The sequence below is a fragment of the Pezoporus flaviventris genome, unplaced genomic scaffold, assembly GCF_033815535.1.
Source record: "Pezoporus flaviventris isolate CSIRO_AGI_PZ_B2104156 unplaced genomic scaffold, CSIRO_AGI_Pfla_v1 ptg000001l, whole genome shotgun sequence".
Classification (NCBI taxonomy): Eukaryota; Metazoa; Chordata; class Aves; order Psittaciformes; family Psittacidae; genus Pezoporus; species Pezoporus flaviventris.
Genome location: NW_026892549.1, coordinates 57,818,912 through 57,844,778, shown reverse-complemented (window position 1 = coordinate 57,844,778; position 25,867 = coordinate 57,818,912). Strand labels below are relative to the sequence as shown.

Here is a 25,867-nt window from a genome sequence, read left to right as displayed (position 1 = left end):
TAGCAGGGGGGGAATGCACTACTGTTTTTAAAGGAGGCAGGAGCAGGGAGCAAGCAGAGAGGATGAGGACTGACCCAAAGCCTGAGCCCGCAGCCCACAGAGGATGCTGAGGACCTGGATGTGCAGGCAGCGTGGCCAGCACTGTTGTGGGTGTCTGGTGGAGCTGAGGTTTGTCCCGTGTCCTATGGGATAGCGAGAAAGAGCTGTTCTTCATCCCAGCTTGTGCCATGGAATACCACTATGGTGCCCTTTCGTATATGTGGGGCAACCTGCTTTTCTACATAAGCCCAGGGTATCTCACACTCATGTGTCTGCAGTCTTATTGATGTACCTGCTCTTGCACTGACATAGAACCACAGAGAGGTTTGGGTTGGAAGGGACCTTAAAGCTCATCCTCACAGGGAAGAGCTTCTGCCTAAGAGCTCATCTCAGTCTCCCCTGTTCTGGCAGATTAAAGCCATTCCCCTTGTCCTGTCCCTACAGGCCCTTGTCCAAAGCCCCTCTACAGGTTTCTTGGACAAAGTGCTCCAGGTAGGGTCTCAGGAGAGCAGAGGGGGAGAACCACCCCTCTTGACTTACTGGCCATGCTTTCTACCTGCCCTACTCTGCTTTGTGATCTTGGTTTAGCTTATTGTGCCATGGACTTGTGAGTGCTGCCTGGAGGATGGGGATCTGAGGTTCCCATTACCCATGGGAACCCTATGGCCCATGCTGATGTGAAACTCCATGGTGCATCCTCCCTGTGCATGTTTCTTATCTGGTTTCCCTCCCTCTGCCTGGGTGCTCCTGTGGCTGTGACCGATTCATCCACCATAACCAGCTCCATAGGGCCCAAGTAACTCTTCACTTGAGTAAAGTCCACACAGAACCCTGTAAAGCCAGGAGAGATGTACCAGGGAGCTGGGTTCAAGGAGAGGTACCTGTCCCATGTTTGGGAGCAGAGGGAGAAGATCCTCCATCCTTCCCACGATATTCCAGCTCAAGAGATGCTCTGGGCTTGGGGCTGCACTGCAGAGGGTGATGTCTTTGGGAGGATGCCTGCACACGAGGAGGTAGAGGAGGGACTGAGCTGTGCCAAGTGCTCATGTGGGACTGGTGGGGTCCTACCTACACCTTGCTGCTTCTGTGTTGTTGGGTGTATACAGCACCACCATCTCTCCTGCACCACACTGCTCTGTGGTGACCATTAGGGGTGATGCTCTGAGCCCTGAAGTAACAATCCCACTGAGTGGACTGTGTCTCTTCCAAACCCTGAGAGTTTTCCAAGGAAAGAATGGATTCTGGTGTTTCCGTAGAGAGCTCAAAGTGCTAAAGGAGATATCTGGGATTAAGCATCGGGTGTGTATCAGCAGCCCATAGGTATGGGATTCATAAAGCATTTTAACCATCTTCCAGCATATCTGATGGCATTTGAGAAAGGGTTGGAGATGAATCCTTCCCAAGGCTTTTAACGTGGGATTTGATTATCCTAGAGAGCTTCTTGCCAAAGACATAATTGAAGCAAGGAGCTGAACAGGATTAGGAAGCAGTTTGGACATTTAAACAGCTAACAGGGGCTTCCGGCCTTGCCTTCATGTGGGTTTGGAGCTACTGGGAGCAACATGAGAGCAGAGGCCTCAAGGGCAAACCCGGGTTATGTAGGGTGGGAGCAAGGGAAGGATGTGGTGGTGGTGGGAGCCATCAGAACCTGGGAAGCTCCTGCCTGATCCGTTCTGGGATGCCGTTTGTCCAGCACTGGGTTAACGCAGGGCTGCTCAGACACTTGGGAGGCTGTCTCTGTGCTTGGGAAACTCAGCTCCACCACTGATGGATGAGTGAGAAGCCTTCGTTAAGGAGAAAGCCATTGGGTGTCCTCTTGTGATGGACCAGCTGGATGTCCCGCATGCCTCCTGGGTTGCCTGTGGTGGCAGCTTATCAGTTACACATCTCGGTGTCATTCCATTTGTGTCCCTTGTGTCTGTTTCCTTCCCCACTGGCATGTACAGGAGCAGACCAAACAACCCAAAGGCCCATAAACCCTTTGGGATGGTTTCCATAAGCATAGTTGGGGTGGCTTTTGCCTCCCTGCAAGTGCTGGAGATGGGGAGCATCCCACCTCAAGGGTGTGGGATGGGGCTGCTCTGGGGACAAGGCTCCAGGGACTTGCTGTGCTCCAGTCCTTGACCAGCAGCACTATTTGGCAGGAGCATCCCTAGTGCTGCTTTCTCAGCAAGCAACATCTGGTCCGGAACATCCCGTGTCTGATGGGTTTTCGGTTGAAAAGGTTGCTTTTGTGGAATTTTTATTGCTTTTTCTGGCATCGTTTCCCAATCCGTTTCCAAGATGGAAATTGGTCATTAGCAGATTTTATTGTATTCTTATGTTATTCCCAAGCTCGATCAGCTGGTTTCCTTCTCCCAGAGGGCTGGAAGATCAGGCTGTTCCTCTAACCCTGTCCACAGGTTGTGGGAGGCTGCTTCAACAGCCTGGGCTGGAAATAGCAGCCAAAGCACCTGGAATCTGCAGCTTGCCAGCCCAGCATCACTATCCCGATGCTCTTCCCACCATCGCCACTGGCATCAATCTCCATCAGTCTGATGATCCTTGAAGCTAGGATGTTTTGGGATGTCATGAGTGGGGTTTCCCTTCCCAAAGCTCCAGCATGGCTATCACCCTGTGCATCCCATCCATACACAGCCTGGAGGCAGCATCTTCTGTGGTGAATGGGGGCCAGTGCTGGGCTCCACCTCACCCTATCCACCCATTTGTTCTCTGCCCTCTATGGGGTGCTCTTAGTGGCCCTCCAGCCCCACATCCTGGGTACTAGTGATCTCAGTGTTAGCACTTGTGGGAAGATGTGCCATGTCTTGCTGAGGTCTATTGCTCAGAAGAGGCACTGATGTGTGCAAAGTGCTGATGAAGAGATCTGCAGTGATTTTTTCAGCTAAATCCCCTTGAATACTGGGGAGTGGGAGAAAGTCCCAGCCCCTGGCATTGTGATGGAGGAAGGTGTGGATCATGTGCATGAGGTTTTGTTGGCTTTTAGTGCAGGACTTGGTTACCCACTTGTTGTTTTGGAGCTGCTTCAGGGACCTCTGCACCTGGTGATGTTAAATCTCTGCCTGGGCACAAACCCATCACTCCAGTCCCCAAGGGCATCCCTGAGGCAGAGGTAAGCCTGGGCTGGCTCTTCGGGAGCCTTTCTTCACTTGGAAGCCTGGAAAGCAGTGCTCATGGAGCTGTCTCCTCATCCCATGGCTGTGGTCTTTCCTACCAAAGCCCCTGCAGGGCCGGAGGTCAGGTCAGGGATTTGCTTTTCTGATGTTTTTTTGCAGGGACAAGGCTCCCATCCCCTGGGATAGGAGACAGTGCTTGGATTGTAATCACAGAATCATGAAATGGTTTGTGTTGGAAGGGACCTTAAAGCTCACCCAGTTCCAACCTCCTGCCATGGGCAGGGACATCTTCCACTAGAGCAGCTTGCTCCAAGCCCTGCTCAACCCTATTGCATCTTTTTGGTGGGGAGATGGAGACATGAGGCCCTGAAGGTGGCGGGTGTGAGGGAGCCCCATCATCTCCCCCTGCGTGTGGTACCCAATGGACTGGGCTGGGCTCTCCATGACATCGCTTAGTGAGGTGGGATGTGGAAGTGGCTCACTTAGTGAGGTGGGATGCCACATGTTTGTGGCATCACCAAGGTCAGTGTCTGGTCTCACAGGGCTTGGCTGGAGATAACGTGGTTGTCCTGGTTCCTGCTGGGTCTGATCCAGCACTGGAGCTGCTCTGATAGCACCCAAGTGATGGATCTCCTCATGGCTCCTTCTTGATCTCAGCTGCAAGAGTTAAACCCATTTACAAGGGGCCCCCAGAGGCAGCTCCTGGAGGTAATAATCTTGTTTTAGCTCTTCCTCCCCGCCTCTTTTCCCCTGCTAATTGCAGAGTTGACATCGTCCCCTCTCATGAAAGGCTCTTTTGTGGGCTGGGTTGCTGGGCAAAGCCAGGCCTTGGCAGCAGGTTGCAAGACCCGGGTTCGTCTCCTGCACATCCCTTGCTGGCGGCAGGTACTGAAACAGCTCTTTCAGCAGCAGCGATGACTCCTTGGCTCCCATCTGTAAGAGAAACGAGACAAAAAACAGCTACAAAAGACGCTCTTAGCCAGTGGTGCCCGATGCGCGCTCTGGTTCCACCTCACAGGCAGAAAGGTCAGCCAGTCTAGACATTAATCCAGCAAGGGTTGTGTTTCTTCCCCCGCGGGTGCCTTAGCAACAGGATTAATGCTGTGGTGTAAGGTGGACATTAGCCGGGTCCTGCTCCATCCCAGGCTGGTGATCTGGATTCGTGCCGCTCTGCATGGCTGGGCACAGGGAGAGGTGGGCTGGGATAAACCACTCTTATGGATGTTTTGGCTGGCCTGAATCCATCAGGGATGGGTGGGTTGGTGGTGAAGCACCTCTGCACCCCAGACCGACAGCAAGCCCGGTGTGGGGAGCACACTGGGGTGGGATGCTCCATGGTACAACCCTTGTACCAGCTCCACCATGACCCCACAAGGAACTTGGGACAGTCAGTCTGACACGGTTCTCTCAGGACATCCCTGCACCCCAGTGCTCCAGTCTCCCAGTACATCCATCCCCAGTGTGCAAGCAGTCACTGTGCAAGGGTTGCTGTCAAGCTCCTGGCATTAGGGTGCTGCTGATGTGCTTTGGGCTGATGAAGCACACCAGTAGAATCCCATTTGCGTGGGAACGGAGAAGGAATGTTTCCCATTGCTTCAATTGTGCCATTTAACCTGTTTGGTGCACTGTTGCTGTTCAGTCTCTTCAGTACTATGGTTGCTGGTGGCTCGTCACTGCCTGTACTGGGTTCAGGGATGCTATGCGATGGGATTACAGTGGGTACCACAGGGTGTCAGTGGGTCAGAATCCCCTGCCTGATGATAACATTGACCCGTTTTAATCTCAAGTCCTTTCTCTGCTTTTCCTGTGGCCCCATCTGGGCTTTCTCCTGCCCCTCACAAGGGCCAGGAAGCTGTGCATGTTCTCATCCCTTACTTGCTATTCCCCCCATCCTGTTGTGCTCTGATATCATAGAATCACACAATGGTTTGGGTTGGAAAGAACCTTAAAGCTCATCCAGTTCCAGACCAGGTTGTTCCAAGCCCTTGTGTCTAAACTGGCCTTGAACACTGCCAGGGATGGGGCAGCCACAGCTTCTCTGGGCACCCTCACAGGGAAGAACTTCTTCCTTATATCCAACCTAAATCTCCCCTCTAATCTAAATATCTAAACTAAAATCTAGATAAATAATCAAAATCTCTAAATGTTCAATCTAACTATCCCTGACAAGGGATGCTTCAAAGCAACCTCCTCCAGCCAAAAATCCAAAGAGCAAAACATAGGTTTAATCTTTGCCTTTGGCCAAACAAAAGTGAAGGAGAGGAGCTGGTGTTCACTGCTTTAATCAATGGGACCTCCTCCATCCTTCAGCATCCTTAAAAGCAAGGTGCTGGTCCAGTGGCAGGGCTCATTCCCAGCTTCTGTGCTCCAGCTGCCAGCTTTCCACCCTGCAAGCAGCACCATGCTTCCATCAGGGGCTGGCTGGGCTCCAGTGCTTTGAGAAGGGGGTTTCATTCACCTCAATGCCTGGCTGTGGGGACAGGCTGGAGCTTGCCTGCAGCCCCATAGCATAGCTCCGCCTGCCTTCATGGGGGAGGTTATTCCCCTTTTCCTGCAGCTGGGATGGGTTAAGTGGGGTTTGGGGAGTGGTTTCTTTTGCTCTGGGGTGCTTAACCCCCAAACCCACCCCAGCCAAACAGGCTGCGGGGAAGGCAAGATGTTGCTCCACTGATTTATCGGGGCTTGTTTTTTGGCTCTTTAATCTTTACAGGTCACTGCTAGCATTTGTGGAATTGGCCTTTGCTGCAGGAAAAACTGGTTTCCAGCTTTCCTGTCAGGAAGAAACTCCTGCGAGCGTGTAATTCAAACGCAGGAGGCAAAAAAGGAACCCAAACAACTCACCCAGAGCGGCTCTTGTAGCCAAAGAGCCAGGTCCTTCGGTGAATGTGGGTATATCCTGCTTTGCTCTGTCCTTGGCTGCGCTGCCTGCAGCCTGAGGCAGACAAAAACCATTTTATCCCCCTTTTCCTGGTCTTTCTGACTCAAGCACCAGCATGCAAAAGAAAACGAACCCCATTGTGGCTATGGAGGGGGGGTTTGCTTTGATCCGTCTTGGGTTTTGCTGCATTCCATTCCTGTGTTTTAATGACTTTTGGGTTTTTAAATGTCCTTCAAGCAGCCAACTGTGCAAATACAGAGATTATGGGTGTTTAAATGTTCAAGACCAGGTTGGACACAGGGGCTTGGAGCAACCTGCTCTAGTGGAAGGTGTCCCTGCCTGTGGCAGGGGTTGGAACTGGATGAGCTTTAAGGTCCCTTCGAACCCAAAGCATTCCATGATTCTTATTATCCAGAGGCACTTTCCACTACTTCTTATCACGTTATTTGAACCGATGCCAGCACCACGCTGGCCTCCTGGAGTGCTGGGGAGGTTGGGAATGTGACTCCCCCATCCCATAAATGAGAAGTGATGGGTCTAGTTCATCCCCATTACAGCCCCCTTGGAGCAGGGCACCTGCCTGCAAGGGCTAATCCTGGGGGTTCAGGATCCCTAAGGATATTTGAGCTTTGTAGGAGGGAAGGAAAACTCTGTCTCCATGGGATGATTGCATTTCCTTTTCACTTTGCTGCCACATAGACATGGCTATTTGTTAGGGGACTATTGGTTCATCTGGGGTGGCAATGGGTACCATTCATTTGGGATGGGGGGGGGGGAGTGAAGACCTCCTGCTCTTTGGGGCACCTTGAACCCCAAGCAAACCCATTCCAAACAGCTTCTTTTCTTAGGGATGACTAAAAGGAGGTCCCCAATGACATACCCCATGGGGCTCGCTTGGCCTTTCCAGCCCGCCCCCCCTTTGAACCCTGTGGTATGTGAATTTCTGCTGGTGTCAGAGGGTCGGCAGCAGCAAAATCCCTCCCAGTTAAAGGGTGGGAATACCAGTGTGTGCAGCTAGGGATAATTACCAGTTGTCAGCAAAACAATAGTGGCATTGTAGGGCAGGAGCAAAGGGAAAGGGCCCCGTCTTGGGCGTAATGTTACTTTTCTATTTATGTTGCCATAGGCTTTGCTGAGAATCGGCCCTATTCTCTCTAATCCTCCTCTTCAGGCATGCCTGCTGCGTTTTGTGTGTGGTTTGGGCTTGGTTTTTAACCCGTGGCATCCCGGAAAACAGCTTGAAGGGACCCATCTCTGTGTTTGCTTCTCTGGGCACCCTGTGCCAGCGCCTCACCACCCTTACAGGGAAGAGCTTCTGCCTTATAGCTAATGTAGATCCACCCTCTTTCATCTTAAAGCCATTCCCCCTTGTCTTGTCACTATAGTAAAAAGTCCCTCTCCAGGTTTCTTGTGGGCCTCCTTTAGGTATTGGAAGGTCTCCCCAGATATAAGGAATCCCCATCTGCATGTGAGGAGGAACCCAGTTTATACCCATCCTTGTTCTTGACATCTGCCATGTTATAGATGGTAAACTCTAATATATTAAAGCTATTTACTGACATTGTATTTTGCTTAAAACCTAAGTGATTTTTTGAAAAAGGGAACAGATGGTTTTTGGTCCCCATGTCGTGCTTGTGCTGAGAACAAGATCTCTTGCCTGACACGTTCTGCTGTTGGTTGGCAAGGGATAATGTGTTTTCTGACCTCATCCAGGTCCTGTTGGCTTTTCCCAGTGCTGATTCCTTCTCTCCACTTTCATGGACCAGCAAAGCAGCCACTGACACAGTTACCCATTCAACCCCTTTAATGCCCATCTCCAGTCTTTTTAGGTCCCTCTTTTTAGGTCTTTTTCTCAAAAGACCTAAACTTTGCTGCTTTAAATATTTGCTGTGCCCTTGGAGACACGGACTTGTCATCCTGGGAGGGAGTGGGAGATTTCAGCCTTGGCTGACATAGACTTATCGTTGCTCAGCTTACATTCAAGGTATTCAACTGATTTATTCTTCCCCTTAGCCTTGGGTAGGTTCAAGGGCTGGATGGCACTTTCCCTGTTAAAGTGGCCCCTTATGCAGGGGGGTGCTTTACTATTGCATTTAAACCCTGCTAACAAAGGCATTAAATAGATTTGACCCCAGCATCCACCCCCAAAGGGCCTGCTGGGCTTGTATCCCCACTTTGCGGGGACTGAATGACATGGAGCATGGTGCCCTGCAGCTGGGATGGGCTGCAATGGGATGCGATGTCCCAGCAGGATTGCCAAACTCGGCTACGTGGTGCGGAGGGAGCTTTGGGAAGAGCAGGGAAATGATGCCAAAGTCAGCAGCACAGAACTGTTGCAGCAGCATGGACCACCTAGCACCCAGCATCGGGATGCAGGATGGATGTTATACCGCAGGATGGATGCTGGACTGCTCTGTTTGCAGGTACGACTTCTTTTGGTGGCTCTTGTGTATTTTGTTCAGTGAATTGGTTTTCTTATGTATTTTCTTATGCGCTGAAGCTGGGAATGGGCAGCTCCCAGCTTTCATGTGCAGCTTTCAGAGCTGGTACAGGCTTAACTCTGATAGTGCTGCTGCTCAGTGACATTGGCGTGTCCCAGCATGGTTGAGGGGCTTCATTGGCTTCTCCATTGTGTGATGCTAGAAGGCTTAATTTGAGCTCTTAGAACACATACCCTGCCTGGGTGGCTTGTCCTCTGCTTTACTTTCACCCCAAACCATTCCATGATTCTATCCCAGCCCTGATCTCCCCTCCTCACATGGCACAGCATTGGTGTCGCTGTATTTCCGGGTAATTAAGTGGGAGCTGGGATGCACTTCCCAGCTGCATTCTCTTATGGAGACGGCGACCGAATGCCTCTGCACTCACCGGGGCAGCCCCTACGCCTGCTTGGAGCGTGGTTGCCGGAGCTACCGGAGCCCCCTGGGCTATGTGCCGAGGCAGGAATGCCAGGAACGTGATTGAAACCTGGGGCTTCCCAGGAGCATGGCTCCCAGGCTGAGCAGGGCCTTGGTGGGGGGTGAGTCTCTCTCCTCCAAGGAGCAATTAGTCTGCAAGGTGATTTATTAACACAGGGGAGGGTGAACAAAGGGGTCGCATTCCTTCCCTCCCCTTATCTCCTGGCTGTCAGCTGGCCCTGGAGGGAGGCAAGTGATGGGAAGCAGAGCTGGTGGCTCCCATAGAAGTGTGCGTGTGGGTCTGCAGGTCACACCAAGCTCACCTTGTGTTTTAAAGCCTTGGGTTTGGCTATGGGTGGGGATTGATGGCTCCTCTCCACCATCCATCCCTTGCAGTCGCTCAATGCTGTATCCTCCTGCCCGCGGAGGTCACTAGCATCTCTTGGCTGTGTGTTCTGCAGCTCAGGGCTCTTTGCTTGGAGGGTAATGAGTTACAGGGCAAACTCAAGCTGCCTTTGGTGAGACGTGCCCCTTGGCACGCTCTTCCCTCGGGGACTTGACCCTCGGGGTATTTTTAGCCGTGCTTGGAAGGAAGGTTGTTTGCTTTGCGCTTGCTCGCCCTGCACTGCCATTGCCTGTGTGATGTCCTGTGAGGGCTGACAAAAGTACTCTTTAGATCACAGACTCATAGAATCCCAGCAAGGTTTGGGTTGAAAAGACCTGAAAGCTCATCCAGTTTCAACTCATTGCCATGGGCAGGGACACATTCCATTAGAGCAGGTTGCTCCAAGCCCCTGTGTCCAACCTGGCCTTCAACACTGCCAGGGATGGGGCAGCCACAGCTTCTCTGGGCACCCTGTGCCAGCGCCTCAGCACCCTCACAGGGAAGAGCTTCTGCCTAAGATCCAACCTGAACTTCACCTGTTTCAGTTTGAACCCATCACCCCTTGTCCTGTCGCTACAGTCCCTGATGAAGGTCCCTCTCCAGCATCCTTATAGTCCCCCCTTCGTATGCTGTTGTAAGTAGGATGGATGCTTGGGCACAAGCAGGTGCCTCTGCCTTTTGCTTTGGGAGGAGGATGCAGTTAGCAGTGGAGGTCTGGCCATGGCCACCCTCCTTCCCCCCTGAGGTTATGTGGTGGCTCCCCACGGCAGTTGTGACATTTCAGGGTTTATCTGATGGAGGAATTTGCCGGGAGGATTTTCTTGGCTCTCTGTGAGTAACTGTTTAGGAACGCTGTAATCCCCAGGGATGCTGTGCAGCTGGAGGCAGGGCAAACACTGTTCTGGAAGCAGCAAACTCTCACCTGCGTTGCTTTTAGGGCAGTAATGGATGCTGTCACTCACACTGCCTTGGTCCCCAGCCATACTCTGCCTTCCCATGTCCCTGGCTGAGCGCCCATCCCTGGGCCAGGTCCCACTCTGTCTTCCTGGGGGCTGTCTCTGCATGGGAGGTCAGCAGCTCGGGATGTGGCAATATCCTCAGCACACCACTCCATGGGGGCCTTTTAGTGTTGTTTGGGTATTTAGATGAAGAGAGGATTAAAGTCCCAAACATCGATAGGATTTATAGATACCAGCTGCTGCTGACAGGCCCTGGATTGCTCTGCTTGGTGCATGGCTGCTCCTGTCTCCAAGTGCCTTCCTTCCCCCTCTGCTTTCCTACCATCCCCTCTTCTTTCCTACCATCCCCTCTCCTTTCCTACCATCCCCTCTGCTTTCCTACCATCCCCTCTCCTTCCCTTTCCCTCCCCTCTGCTTCCCTTTCCCTCCCCTCTGCTTTCCTTTCCCCTCTGCTTTCCTTTCCCCTCTGCTTTCCTTTCCCATCCTGTCCTATCTCTAGTCCCCTGTCCTTTCCCCTTTCCTATCCCCTTTCCTATCCCTTTTCCTCTTTTTCCCTTTCCCTGTGTTTGCACCCAGGGCCTGACCCTCAGAATCCTTCATACTGGTCCCAGGGTGCCATTGCTTGGAGCAATGATATATGGGGTTCAAGCACAGCTGCTCCAAAGGTACTGGGAGCATTTGGGAACACTGTTAGTGGTACCTAAAAGCAGGAGGCGGTTTGCAGCCTCCCTGCCTGTGGCTGGGGAACTTCACAAGCAGAAACTACATCAAAACAGCCTGGTAATGAGTGAATTAGTTCATTCAAGCCCCCAGTCGCTAGGGGAGGCTCCCTTGGAGCTGTGCCATGGGGATGCTGTGAGCTCCATCCCAAACCGCAGTCTGGATCCCTGTGCTCTGTGACCAGGAAGGGCCGCAGGGATGGGTGGGATGCAGCGCAACGGGTGTCCTGAGGATGCTCCCTCCCTGTGCTCGGCCTGAGGCTCCCTCTGCTGCCCAGCTGCCTTCTTGGGGGATCCAACCTTGGGCTCTGGGGTCGGGGTTTGCTGAGCTGGGTTGGGGCAGGGTCCCCCATTCCCAAAGGCCATGGGCAAAGCAACCCAGAGCTGCAGGGCTGAAACTCTGGGACAAATATTTTCCTCCTCTTTCTTTCCTTCTCCCTTCTTTCTCTTTTCCTCCTCTTTTCTCCCTCTCTTTTCCCCCTTCTCTTTTCCCCATCTCTCTTTCCCCTTTTCCCTCCTCTTCTTCCTTCATTCCCTTGTTCTTTTCCTCCTTTTCCCCTCTCTCCTTCCCTTTTCCTCCCTCTTTTCCGCCTCTCTTTCATCTCCTTCTGGGACAGGACCCAGCTTCCACTGGTCCAGTGGAAGGTATCCCTGCAGTGAGCAGCACAGCCTTATTCCTCCTATTTGAACTTGATGTTCTTAAAGGTCTTTTCCCACCTAGCTTTTCCTACCATAGAACATGTGGTTCTATGATTCCCAAGGGACCAGGTTGCACCAGCAGTAGGAAGATGCAATCAGGAGGGCACTGGGACCATACTGAGGGTCCAGTTTGAGTTTTAAGCAAGTGCAAGGTCACAATGAGCTTGTGGCAGCATCCCTTGGAGCATGCCAAGCACTTTAGCCTTGAGGAGGGTAAAATAAGGGCTATCCCCAGCTCTGTCAGCATGGCTGCTGTTTGAGAGAGCCTGGTACATCCCCTGTCTGGGTGCTTGGTCAATGGCAGAGCACACTGCATCGGGATGCTCCAGTGCCACCAGACCCCTCTCCCAACCCTCCTTTTCTGGTTACCCCTTCCTCTGGAGGTGTGCAGTGAAACGAAGATCATTGCCTTAATGAGGGCTGGCAGCCCCGCGCGCAGGGAGGTTGCTGCTTTGCTCTGCTCCACTATCATGAGCTGCTTAATCCCAGCAGAAGGGAGAAATAGGGATGTTTTCCAGCTGGGCATTGTGTCTGCATGCCCCAGCATGGTGCCACTGCCAGAATCCTCGTGGTTGAGATGAGGCAGCTCATCAGAACTCATGATGCTCCCGCCCTGGCTCTGGGGGATGCTGTGCAGCTATATGGGGGCTTGGATTGCATCCCCACTTATTCCTGAATTTCCAGTTCAGGAACATCAAACTTGCCCATCTGTCTTCCCCACCAGTGGGAGAGGAGCAGCAGTCACCAGTATCCCTCTTGCATGTGCCAAGGATGCACATGAGTGGGAAGAGGGACCTGGAGGGGTTCAGTCTGGAGAAGAGAAGGCTCAAGAGGGACCTTATCGCTCCCTACAACTGCCTGTCAGGAGGATGGAGCCAGGAGGGGCTGGGCTCTGCTCCCAAGGAACAAGGAACGGGACAAGAGGAAACGGCCTCAAGCTGCACCAGGGCAGGTTTACATGGAGCTGAGGAACAATTCCTTCCCCACAGGGTGCTCAGGCATTGGAACAGGCTGCTCAGGGCAGTGCTGGAGTCACCGTCCCTGCAAGTGCTCACACACCGTGGAGACGAGGCCTCAGTGCCATGGGTTAGTGGTGGCCTTGGCAGTGCTGGGGACTGGTTGGACTGGATGAGCTTAAAGGGCTTTTCCAACCTGGCTGATTCCGTGATAGCAACAAGGTCCTGTCCCAACAGGTCCCATCACTGGGGCAGGCTGGCTCCTTTCATCAGGTTGATGGGATCAGATGAGCTTTGGGATCGGGGGGGAGCTGTATGGAAACTCTGACACACAGACATGAACATGTCCCACACTCGATTAGTCGTGGGCTGTTCCGCACTGTGTTCCTGTAACAGCATCAGTCACGGGGCGAGCCTGTTGGCAACAGCATCCTTGCTGCACCAGCTACTATTTTGAGGGGAAAACTGACCCGTTTCACTTAAAAAGCAGTGTGGGAAATGTTGTGTGAAGCAAAGCAGACATCTGGGCATTCGCTTCAGTGCTTTTCCTGAATAGGTCTCATCTGGAGGAGCGTCGGGATAGTTCCATCTTCCCACTCCATATGGTGGGACCATGTTACTGCAGACTGTGGCTATCCTGGTCATGCAGAGGGAGCTGAAATGGTCACCTTGGCACTGGAGATGAGGAACAATTCCTTCCCCACAGGGTGCTCGGGCATTGGAACAGGCTGCCCAGGGCAGGGCTGGAGTCACCGTCCCTGCAAGTGCTCACACACCGTGGAGACGAGGCCTCAGTGCCATGGGTGGTGGTCTTGGCAGGGCTGGAGAATGGTTGGACTGGGTGAGCTTAAAGGGTTTTTCCAACCTGGCTGATTCTGTGATCAATGACCCTTCTCAGGGATGCTTTTTGAGCCATGGAGGTGACTTGCCCAGTGTCACAGCAGTGTGTGGTCCATGGGTGTACTCCATCCCTGAAAGGCACTAAGGACTCGATGCTTCCCAGGGTGGTGGAGCAGCACTGATGGGGGAAATGGACCAGATGAGTGGATCTGGGGGGGGGATATCCTTAAGGAGGAAATCAGAGCAACTGAATTTTCAGAGGCATGGGAGAGCACCCAGGGGAGATTTTCATCCTGGGCTTCAGGAATTGGACAAGGGGTGATGGATTCAAACTGAAACAGGGGAAGTTCAGGTTGGAGATAAGGAAGATGTTCTTCCCTGTGAGGGTGCTGAGGTGCTGGCACAGGGTGCCCAGAGAAGCTGTGGCTGCCCCATCCCTGGCAGTGTTCAAGGCCAGGTTGGACACAGGGGCTTGGAGCAGCCTGCTCTAGTGGAAGGTGTCCCTGCCCACGGCAGGGGTTGGAACTGGATGAGCTTTAAGGTTCCTTCCAACCCAAACCAGGCTGGGATTCTATGATCTATGCATACTTTAGGCTGCTATCCCTCACACCTCCTGGTTTTGAGACATTGATGGGATTTAGGATGCTTCTGGTTGGGAAGGAGTTAAAACCCAACGGCAGCAGCATGAGCTGGGGCAGGGAACAGGGTGTGAATGAGGGCTGGCCGGGCTCCAAAACAGAGGTTTTGGGGGGCTCAGGTGGGTTCCCAGCCGGGAGATGAGGCTGTGCCGGGTATTTGGAGGCCGGCATTCTGAAGAGGAGGGTTTGGCAGGGCCACTCCTCCTGCTGCTCCACTCCCGTTTGAAGGGTCGAGGAGACAGCAATGTGAGTGTTCCGGGATCCCGGCTGGGGCAGTACTGCCTCTTCCCCCTTTTCCTTCGCTCTCCGGAGCAACAGGGATCATTTTCCCTTCCTAATGGCCCCACTTTGCTTGGGGGTTCTGCTCCTCCTGGCTTGCTGCTTCTCCTCTTCCCAAACAAACCTCCTGGACTGGATTTGGAGCACGGCAGCACCCGGTGAGGGAACGGCAGCACCGAAGCCTCTCGCCTCCACGGCTGCTCCCAGCTCATCCCTGAGGATATGGGGTGAGCAGCTGGAGAGGGATGTCACCACCCCCCAGCACTGGGAGCCGGAGCTGGGCACCGCAGCACTCATTGGTGAGGGGAGTGCAGCCAAAAACACTGGGAATGCCACAAGGCTTGTGGAGAGCACTGCACGGGCACGGGTGAGCATCGCTCCTCCCCACAGCACATCACCTACACCGGAGCAGGATGCGGCCAGCAGCTCCACCAAGGACCTGGGGATGGGGAGCACCGAGGACCCACAGCTCCTGGGGATGGGGAGCACCAAGGACCCGCATCTCTTTGGGATGGGGAGCACCGAGGACCCGCATCTCTTTGGGATGGGGAGCACCGAGGACCCGCATCTCTTTGGGATGGGGAGCACCGAGGACCCGCATCTCTTTGGGATGGGGAGCACCGAGGACCCGCATCTCTTTGGGATGCAGAGCACTGAGGACCTGCAGCTTTTTGGGATGGGGAGCACTGAGGACCCTCATCTCTTGGCGATGGGAAGCACTGAGGACCCACAGCTGTTTGGGAAGGGGAGCACCAAGGACCCACATCTTTTGGGTATGGGGAGCACTGAGGACCCACAGCTCCTGGGGACGGGCCCTGCAGTGCCAGGGACATGGGTGTCCTTACAGAGAACAGCAGGTCCCCATGCAGGTAGTGCTTCTTTTCCTTCCTCTCCAGGTGACAGTACCCATGCACAGGCAATGCTGCCTGGGGACCCTATGACACATCCAGCCCCACCGCTCCATGGAGCATCACCTGCATCCCTGAACCCATGGCACAGCACTTACCGCCTGGGGCTGGCACTGGCTGGTGTGAATGGGAGCTGGAGCTCTGCTGTACCTAATGGGAGGGCAGATAATGGTGTGGATCCTCCTCTTCTTGCTCGTCCCTTGGGTCATCTTGAGTTTGATCTCCTAACAGCCACTGCGCGACTCTACAGCAATAGTGGCACAGGGCTCGCATCCTTCTTCCCTGAATTGATGCCACCAGCCGGTCACTGCCAACCCATCCCAACCCAGCTCCCCTTCTGCAGCGTGCTGGGCACCAGCCACTTCGCATTGCCAAATTACCTGCACCACAGCACAGAGGTGGAAGTGCGGGCAGCTTTGCATGAGTGGGAAGTGCTGCTTGAATCGCAGTGCCATCGCTACCTGGAGTGGTTCCTCTGCTTGCTCCTGCTCCCCGGGTGTACTGCTTCGGTCCCCATAACCCCCCCACCATGCCAGGGCTTCTGCGAGGCCATCAGAGACCTGTGTTGGATGTACTTGGCTGGTGGGCGCCTGCCTCTGCCTTGTGATGCTCTGCCTGCAGAGGATGGAGGGTATTCTTGTGTCTTTATTAATGCTTCTGCAGGTAATGTGGCTGGGTGATGGCTGGGTGTTTGTGCATCTCCCCTTCCTAAATTCTCTCTGGGTTTTTAGGTACATGGGGGTCCTTCTACGTTATCCCCATGGGATGCTGCTGAGTGCAGTATCGCTTCTCCAAATGAGGAATGCCAATGGATTTTGTCCCCCTCCACAAGGCTGAGCATCACCATCCCCTCGGGCTGTTTCGTTCCTCCCGTCCCTCATGAGATGCATTGAAAGGCAATATTCCAGGGGGGCCAGGACAAGAGATGCTCCCTGATGGCATCGTGCTGGCACTGAGGGCCAGGTTTGCTGTGTCCTGTCTGTTATGGGAGCAGGGTGAAGGATCAGGATCCTGGTGACCACCCAACCATGGTGGTGAGGAGGCTTCAAGGTGACCCTCTTCAAGGTGCCTTCATGCTCCCCTGTCCTGGAGCAGTCCTTTGCCTTGGATTAATGATCTACCCAATGGCTAATGTTTGATCCCCTCCTTGCTTGGTAGGAAGGAGAGGTTTGCTTCCCCTCCAGCTTGGTTGTGAGGTGGTTGTGACCCTTCTGTATGTCAGCCATGCACCAAGATGTGCCTCTACAGCAAGGAGGTGAAAAGAAGAGAGCTAGGGGAACACAACACTGGTGCTTGGAGCAATGCAATTGGGCTGTAAGAGCAAGAACACAGCTTGAGATGGAAGCAGGAAGGGAAGGATGGAGCTCACTGCTCCCCCCACCAATGAATGAAGCTGTGTTCGGTCCCCCCATGCTGTTGGCTGATGGCCTGAGGCTGCCAACCAGGAGCAAGGAGATGCCATCAGAGGGATGATTTAATGGGGGGCAGGCAAGACAAGGGTCACAGTCATGGTCCCCTCAGTGTCAAAGCAGCTCTGTTCGATGGCTGACCCTGGGGGGCCTTTGGTGGGATGACGGGGATGCTCGGATAGGGATTGCTATACACTCTATGGAGTGACTTGAGATCCTGAGGCCCCCTGCATCCCAACTTTGCCCAGCCAGGAAAGTCATGGCAGAGCTGGGATGCCTTGGGAGCTGGGAGTGTGGCTTGAAGCATCCCTGGGGCTTTTCTGCTGGCAACAGGAGCACATGGCAATGTCACTACAGGCAGAGGCATCCCCACATGCTGGCACCCATCCTCAAACTGCTGCAGCATCAGCTCTCCATGCTCTGTGGTGGGAGCTGCCACTTTGCCATAGGAATGGGGAGGGTGTTTGTAATGTTTGGGTACCCTTTGCATGGCCTGAAAGCTTTGGGGTTGAGAAGAGGCACTTGGCTTTTGCAGGGGTCTCCCCTAATCTCCTCCCCATCACAGCCCCACCTTGGTTGGCTGCACAGGGGCAAGATGCATCCCTGTTTGCTTTGGGAAACACTGGCACCCAGCTCCCATCTTGAGCTTGGGGATGAATTTGGAGAGGAGAGAGGATCCCAGAGCCCAGCCAAGGGCAGTGTGGATGTGGACCGCGTCGCTAACAAAAGCCTCTTTCAGCCTGTTGCATCCATCTGTCTGTCCCCCCTGCCCTGTCATCCCCAGCCCCAGGGGCAGACAAAGGCTTGTCTGGCTGCAGAAACTGAAGCTCTGGCTCTTACTCCTCTGCAGACCCCCTGGGAGGAAGCTCTGTTTTCCTCTTCCCTTAAAGCTGCTGTGAATTGGGCTTCCTCCAGTCGGAGATAAGCTCCATCTCTGCGTCCTGGTGTTTGTAGGGTGGCTGGGGATGGGGCAGTGGGGATGAGCTTGTGGGGTGTGTGAGCATGGGGTGTCTCAAGCATGGGTACCAGGTTGGGGCTTGCTGTGTGTCCACTCCCTTGCCCCATCATTTTGGGTATAGGCTCTGAGCTTGAAAGGATGCTGGGATCAGGATGCAGAGCCTCAGAGCAGGCTGGACCATGCCTCATAGGGAAGCCTGATCCTGGTGCAGGACAAACAAGAGGGGGTTTAGGGTTGGTACAAGACCAGGAAGGAGGTTTCCTCAGTTTTGGGGTGCCAAACTTGGGAGGGACTGGGGGCTTTGGGGGAGCAGGGTGGACACAGGGTAGATTGAGGGCACCAGGCTCAGGAGAGTTCTAAAGTCGCTGCTGTCTGGGTCCCTCTCCTGGGGCTGGCACTGGCACTGGGGCTTGGCAGAGGGAATGCTCCATGCGAGCAGGTACCCGCAGGCTTTGGAAGAGGCACCCAGGTTTCCATCTCCTCCCAAGAGATGTGTTTTCCTTCCAGGCTGGGCAAGGCTGGGCTGATTTCTTTGTGTTGTTCTTTTTGGGGGGGTTTTCATTCCTTCCTCAGCTTTTTAAAGGGCTCTGGAGGACAATACCTGGCTCCTGAGCATGGATGGAGGTTCCTGGCTGGTCCTCCAGAGCTCAGCACACCTCTGATACCTGCCATTGCTCGCGTCAAACACCAGCGATGGAGTTGAGGACATTCAGTTGCCTCAGCCCCTGCTCCTGACTTGGCTGGAATTCCTGGTGTTTCATTGCCAGGCTGGTTGGGTTTCCTTGCTCCTGGGAAATAGGGAGTTAAAGAGAACCCGGCTTGCTCACTCCCATTGAGTTGGCACCGGCCCCAGCGGTTGACATAGGAGAGGAGGAATCTGGCGCCCGGTGTGTGGGCGATGAGGATGTGTCTGCTGCCAAAGCAATGGGAGGCTCACCCCAGCCAGATGTTCGGGTGGAAGAGACCGTCCCGAGCAGAGCTTCCCGAGGCCAGCTCCAAATAGAGATCATCTGGGAAGCTGATGGGGAACGCCGGCTCCCCAGCCTCATTCCCAGGGTGTTGCTCAGGTTTATTCCCAGCTGGGGTGACCCTGTGAGCTTGTCATGGGATGATGTTGAGGGATCAGTGTGACCCCAGAGCTGGTATGGATGCAAGATGCTTCCTCCTCAGTTCAATGGTTGTTCAGCATCCTGGTGCTCCAGTAGCATCCTCCCGCTGCCTGCACAGTAGGCAAGATTCCTTTGGTCTTGTGGACCATGAGGGTGAGCAGGGGCTGGAGCACCTCCCATATGGAGACAGGCTGAGAACATTGGGGCTGTTCAGCCTGGAGAAGAGAAGCGGTGTGGAGACCTCAGAGCAGCTTCCAGTGTCTGAAGGGTGCTACAAGGATGCAGAGAGGGACTCTTCATCAGAGACTGTAGTGATAGGACAAGGGGTGATGGGTTCAAACTGAAACAGGGGAAGCTCAGGTTGGAGATAAGGCAGAAGCTCTTCCCTGTGAGGGTGCTGAGGCGCTGGCACAGGGTGCCCAGAGAAGCTGTGGCTGCCCCATCCCTGGCAGTGTTGAAGGCCAGGTTGGACACAGGGGCTTGGAGCACCCTGCTCTAGTGGAAGGTGTCCCTGCCCATGGCAGGGGTTGGACCTGGATGAGCTTTAAGTCCCTTCCAACCCAAACCATGCTATGGTTCTATGATCTCAGGTCTCTCATCTGTGTTTTGAGGGCCGGCAGCATTTAGGGAGTCACATCCAAACAGTGCATCTTGATGGGCATGGCTGTCTTGCCCAACCTGCAGGGCAGGCATGGCCAGTGGGGTCCCCCAAAGCAACTTTCTGGGATTGGCCATCCCCATTGAGCTGGCTGTGACTATCCCTTTCCTTTCATCTTGCAGAGAATCTGAGGGCCGAGGTTAGCCTCCTGGAGCTGATTGGAGACCCCCCCCCAGATGAGATCCTCAAGATCAATGGCCCTGACCACAACCCTGGCTATGTATTCGGCCCCAATGCCAACACAGGCCAAGTGGCGCGGTACCACCTTCCAAGCCCTTTCTACCGGGACTTTTCCCTCCTGTTCCACATCCAACCCACCACCCCAAGGGCTGGAGTGCTCTTTGCTGTCACGGACACCTCGCAGAGCATCATCTATGTGGGTGTCAAGCTGTCGGAGCTGTGGGCGGGCAAGCAGCACATCATCTTCTACTACACAGAGCCGGGCTCCCCACGTTCATATGTGGCTGCCAACTTCACTGTACCCACGTTGCTCAACCAGTGGACGCGCTTTGCCATCAGCGTGGAGGAGGATGAAGTTATCCTCTACCTGGACTGTGAGGAGCATGAGAGGGTCCGCTTTGAGCGCTCTCCAGATGAGATGGAGCTGGAAGAAGGCTCTGGTCTCTTTGTGGCTCAAGCTGGAGGGGCCGACCCGGATAAGTACCAGGTAAGGCATCAGGGCATCCTAAGGAGCATTTCCAAGAAGCCTGGGTGAGGATGGAGGGATGTGAACCAACCTCTTTGCCCAGCAGCTGCTCTCTGTGTGTGTGTCCCTGAGGAAGGAGACATTGGAGATTGGGCTCAAAGGTGGCTTTTTGGTCTTGGGTCTTACCAGAAGCAAAGCAGGAGGAGGTGGGGTTGTGCTACAGCAGTTGCTATACGGGGCCTCTTTGGATGTCCCCATTGCTATAAATATCCAGCTCCTTCAGTGGAGGAGCTGGTAAAGTGCATCTCTTAGCTGGGAAAAACACTTGGATGGAGCATATCTTTATTGGGGTGGTGTCTGCAGGGAGGCTTCAGAGAGCACTGAGAGAAGGCGATAGCTCAGCTGTGATTGGGGCATGACTTACGTTCTAGATAAGATTGATGGGAAGCGTGGGAAAAATGCCCAGCATGCATGGAAATCCCCTGCAGTGATTGAGGAGAGGGGAGTTCAGGGTTGCACTGCCAGGTTTCTCCCATGATGATCAGGGTCTGCCCAGCAACAGAGGCTCTGGCAATGCTTTTCCCAGGGAAAAGCTCAGCTTAAACAGCATCTTAACTACCGATGCAATGGCAGGGAAATCTCCCCCGGGAAGCAGTTAATGATTGATTTTGCACTGGAAAATCAGGTTGGTCCCTTGAGGGTTCAAGAGCAACGTTTTGCTCTTGAAGAGCAATTGAACGTGCTGGGAGGGCTGGGTCATGGCTGTGGAGCAGCCCAGATGGTTTGGCACTATTCAGAAAGCAAAGCAACCACCCAGAGCAGAAAGAAAACCTCCACCCAGGCTTGCAACATCGCAGTCCCACTGCCCACCCCCAGTTTTCCCATGGGGAATAGCTGGCCATCAAGGGAAGGAAGCTGGCAGCCAGAGAGGGGAGCGTGATCTTGGACATCCCATTGGCATCTGACTGTCTCGTGGTGTTCCCATCGCCCTGGCTCACGTTATGTGGAACTAATGGGGCATCAGGCTGATTAAAACCTGGCCCTTGCTCAAGCCAGAGGAAGAGCTGCTGCAGGCAGGTGGAGAGGGGCTCCTCTGGCATCCATGCTTCTTCCCAAGGTGCCTTTATGCCAATGGCATGGAACCTGGAGGGGACAAAGCCTGCAGAAGACAGGCTTGGATGCGGCTTGGAGCAAGCTGCTCTAGTGGAAGGTGCCCCTGGTTGGAACTGGATGAGCTTTAAGGTCCCTTCCGACACAAACCAGTCTGGGATTCCGTGGTAGTTACTGCAAATAGGGTCTGGCAGGAGGGTTTGTTTGCAGCTGAATGCAGGATAACACCTACAGTGCCGCTGTTTCCTTTACTGGAGCAAAAGACTTCAAAGTGCCTTTAGAACCATCCTCATAGGGATGCTTTGGGTCAGGCTGATTTCCAATGCCTCCTTTAAGTGCCAGGACCAGGAAGGCCAGGCTGGGGTGTTGCATTTATCAAAGCTTGGGCTTGCTGCTGGTGCTCAGTGGGGAGCAGAGGGGTGGAATAGAGCTGCTGTCACCAGGGTTTGCTGCTGGAGGAGGTCACAATCTGGGTGGGGGGGCATTTGCTGGTGGGAGTGTTTTTTATATATATATATATATATACACATATATATGTATATACATATACACACACATAGAAACATAATATAGCCATAATATATTTATAATATATGATAGGTGTTTATCCTATAATAGATTTACAGGATGTTCACGTTATAATGTCACATCCAGCCTGGCTGAACTGCAGCTGCCCCTGATTCTTGTTTTCTTAACCCCATGGTGTTTCCTGAGAGCAGCTCTCCCTCCCAGATGTGACATGCTTTGCTTTCAAATGAGCCCAAATGTTATTGTAGGTGTCTCAGACAGAGAAGAGACAGAAAGCAAGAGCTATCTGCCCTCTCCAAGCTTGCTTCCCAGCATGGTTCCCTGCAGGGATCAGACGGATGGATGGGCAACATCCTATCCTGGCAGCATCCTCGTGTCCCACCCCAGCAGCAAGGACATTGCTTGCTGTGGGAGCCATGGGGTTCAGGCTGGTACCCAGATCCCAGCTGGGACAGGGATGCTGCCCCCCCCCCCCCGCCCCGGCAGCTCAGCCACAGAACAAGGGGTGATGGGTTTAAAGTGAAACAGGGAAAGTTCAGGTTGGTTGTAAGGAAGAAGCTCTTTACTGTGAAGGTGCTGAGGTGCTGGCACAGGGTGCCCTATGCAAATACAGAGATTATGGAGTTTTTAAGTGTTCAAGGCCAGGTTGGACACAGGGGCTTGGAGCAACCTGCTGTAGTGGAAGGTGTCCCTGCCCGTGGCAGGGGTTGGAACTGGATGAGCTTTAAGATCCCTTCCAACCCAAATCATGCCGTGATTCTATGAGTGTTTGTCTGAGGGCAGCATCCTTAGGAAGGGATTTGTGTCAGTTCCTTGTATAAACAAGTGGCTTGGATGCACACAGTGCTTGCAAAACCCCAATCAATGGTAATGAAGTGCAGCTCAGCCTAAGAAATACAAAACTGGAGGTGCCAGCAGCCCTTGCTTGGAGCAGAGAGGATGTCTGCAGCTGGGGAGCCCTCTGGAGAGGAGAAACAAGGAGCACTGCCAGAAAGATCCCTGTAAAAGCATGGATCCTGGCTGCTCCAGTGCTGGAGCTGGCACATGGCTTTACCATGCCATGCCAGTGGTGCTGGGAACTGAGGCTACATGGTTGGAAGCTCTCTGGGCTGGATGGATGCTGGATGCAGAGCACTCTGCACCGTGCAGAATGCCCTTGGCATGGTTTCCTTCCAGGGGGTCATTGTTGATCTGAAGCTACATGGGGACCCACGGGCAGCCGAGCACCAGTGCGAGGAGGAAGAGGATGATGCTGAAGAGGTGAGTGCTTGCAGCTCATCTAAGGGCAGGCTTTGGGGGGCCGCTGCCCCCTGCTCCTGGCTCATCCCTTCTACTGCAGGCCTCCGGCGACTTCGGCAGTGGGGCAGAAGGTGGACACCAACCCTTGGGGAAGGTTGGGGTGAGTTGGTGCCTATAGGTGCTGTGCTCAATGAGCAGGACCCTAAGGCTTTAGAGATATGAGGTCCTGAGATGCTCAATGGAGTCTCGGTACCCATCACTTTCGGGAGGGCACCAGGAGGTGAATGGCACCTCAGTGTCCCCTTGTTGGCACAGGGTGTCCCAGGGCTAATGGTTGCCATCCCCGTCACCTCTCCCCCTGTTGTGGGGGGCAGTGGGGGCTCCCTGCAGCAAGCCGAGAGGACCAGAGAAGAGGAGACGCTCTCCAGGGGAGGTAATGCCAAGCAGCTTTCCCTTTCCCCCCATGGGCCATGCCAGCAGGGATGTGATGGGGTTGCCATCCCCAAGAACGACCACATCCCTTTTCCCTCCCCCAGGCACTGGCTCCAGAGGTGACAAGGGGAAGAAGGGCGAACATGGCCTTAAAGGGGATGTGGGAACCAGCAGCATCATGGGGCCGGGTAGTGTGAAGGGTGAAAAGGTGGGTGAGATGCTGGAGGATGGAGGATGCTGGTGATGTGTCTGCATTTGATACCTGCATCTCTTTGTTGCTGTCCCGCAGGGGGAGAAAGGAGAGCTTGGTGTTAAGGTGAGCATCACTGCAGGAGCCAGGGTGAAGCCATGCACATCCCTGAGGATGTGCCGTCCATCCCCATTTCCCTCCCCAGGGCAGCGCTGGCTTTGGCTACCCTGGCTCCAAGGGCCAGAAAGGGGAACCAGGAAACCCTGGTCCCCCTGGGACCCTATCCCGACATGCTGACAGCTTGGTGGTGGAGCAGGTCACTGGTCCCCCAGGACCACCAGGGAAGGATGGAGCCCCCGGCAGGGATGGAGAGCCTGTGAGTCAACTCCTTACACCTCAAACATCCCCTGTTCCCCTCCTCACTTCCCTATCTGCCTGCACACTGACCTTTTCCCTCTCTGCCATATCTAGGGAGATCCTGGCGAGGACGGCAAACCAGTAAGTGTGTGGTGACAGGGTGATGGGGGCTGGCCCCACTTTTGCCTTGCCACACACTGACACCACCCCCCCCCCCCCACCTTTACAGGGTGATATGGGGCCGCAGGGGTTCCCTGGGACGCCGGGGGAGCCTGGTATGAAGGGGGAGAAGGTGAGTGCTGACACTCACAACATGACACCGTCCCCCCTTCCCCTTGGATGTGCTTGCAAACCATGGCATCTCCTCTGTGTCAGGGTGAGCCAGGCATGGGGCCGAGGGGACCCCCTGGACCACCCGGCCCCCCAGGACCACCAGGGCCTTCCTCCAAGCATGACAAGCTGGTAGGTGCCCATGGGATAAGGATGGGGAAGCATCAAGCCCCAGTGCCATGGGATGCTGCTGACAGGTACCCTGACCCTGGTTGGTGATGCTTGACATCACCTTTGTGCTTCTCCCCAAGACCTTCATTGACATGGAGGGCTCTGGCTTTGGAGGTGACCTGGAGAGCCTGCGGGTGAGTGTGGATGAGTGCTTGTCCCACCGGCCGGGAACGCCGGGATGCGCTCAGTCCTTGTTCCCTCCTTCTCTTCCAGGGGCCGCGAGGGCCGCCCGGTCCCCCGGGGCCACCCGGCGTTCCTGGTTTGCCGGGGCAGCCAGGGCGGTTTGGGATGAACCACACGGACCTGCCGGGACCTCCAGGATTGCCAGGCAGGGATGGGATCCCCGGGCCCCCAGGACCAGTGGTAGGTGTAAGGGGTAGCCAAAGCGATCTATCCCATAGCAATGGGGCTGTAACTATGCCCTGCGGTGGTGCCCACCGGCCCATGAGGTTCTGCTGCGTTGGAGCCAGCTCCTGGGTGTCTTGTAGGGTCCTCCTGGAAGCGATGGGGCAGCTGGGCAGCCAGGGCCCAAAGGAGAGCGGGTGAGTGTCCCCTACCCCATATCCCCTTGGGAACACACCAGGGCTCCCAGACACCCCTGGTCCCAGCTCCCTCCATCCCCAGGTTGGGAAGCACCAACCCGCTCCTGGCTGGAGCTGAGCAGCATCTTCACACCCTCTTCTTCCTCCTCCTCCTCCTCCACAGGGTGACGTGGGTGACCTCGGCCTCCCTGGCGCACCAGGACCCAAGGTACTGGAGGGGTTTCTTAAGGGGGCTTCCATGTGCAAGCTGCAGGTGCATGATGCTTGGGGGGGGTCACCTTGCACTGGAATGGGGAGAGGGATGCTGGCATCTGGGTTCCTCCCATAGCACTCCCCAAGGAAGCTGTGGCTGCCCCATCCCTGGCAGTGTTCAAGGCCAGGTTGGACACAGGGGCTTGGAGCAACCTGCTCTAGTGGAAGGTGTCCCTGTCCGTGGAACTGAATGAGCTTTAAGGTCCCTTCCAACCCAAACCAGGCTGGGATTCCATGATACCGCATTTCTGAGTGTAGACGAGCCTCTTGTGGCCACCGTGCGCATTGCAAGGGAGCTGGAGCCAGCTGCGATGAAGGATGTCCATGCTGAGCAGTAGTGCCCCTTCCTACAAAACCCCTCTACAGACAGGGAGCATCCATGTCCTGTCCGAGCGGGTGGTCTGGGGATGTGGGAGGGAATGCGCTGCTTCTCCTGTTTCAGTTTGATCCCATCACCCCTTGTCCTATCGCTGCAGTCCCTGATGAAGAGTCCCTCCCCAGCATCCTTGTAGCCCCCTTCAGACACTGGAAGCTGCTGTGAGGTCTCCCAGCAGCTTCTCTTCTCCAGGCTGCACAGCCCCAATGTTCTCAGCCTGTTTCCATATGGGTTGTTCTCACCTTGT

The 25,867-nt window shown here is 54.6% G+C and overlaps 1 protein-coding gene across 2 annotated transcripts in view; it reads left to right on the top strand.

The window, feature by feature from the left end:
• Positions 1–25,867, top strand: part of COL18A1 (collagen type XVIII alpha 1 chain) — a 36,216-nt gene that overhangs the window by 3,568 nt on the left and 6,781 nt on the right. Inside the window, exons 1-15 of one of the 2 annotated variants that reach the window (XM_061459579.1) lie at positions 14,316–15,976; positions 19,570–20,114; positions 22,908–22,991; positions 23,071–23,130; positions 23,286–23,403; positions 23,507–23,610; positions 23,692–23,718; positions 23,798–23,968; positions 24,064–24,090; positions 24,179–24,241; positions 24,325–24,411; positions 24,531–24,584; positions 24,664–24,813; positions 24,939–24,992; positions 25,156–25,200. In XM_061459579.1, coding sequence (XP_061315563.1) covers positions 14,464–15,976; positions 19,570–20,114; positions 22,908–22,991; positions 23,071–23,130; positions 23,286–23,403; positions 23,507–23,610; positions 23,692–23,718; positions 23,798–23,968; positions 24,064–24,090; positions 24,179–24,241; positions 24,325–24,411; positions 24,531–24,584; positions 24,664–24,813; positions 24,939–24,992; positions 25,156–25,200 — 3,102 coding nt within the window. In that variant the 5' untranslated portion in view covers positions 14,316–14,463. Of the gene's footprint in view, positions 1–14,315; positions 15,977–19,569; positions 20,115–22,907; positions 22,992–23,070; positions 23,131–23,285; positions 23,404–23,506; positions 23,611–23,691; positions 23,719–23,797; positions 23,969–24,063; positions 24,091–24,178; positions 24,242–24,324; positions 24,412–24,530; positions 24,585–24,663; positions 24,814–24,938; positions 24,993–25,155; positions 25,201–25,867 lie in introns of those variants that run through there. The other variant, XM_061459587.1, reaches the window with a different exon arrangement.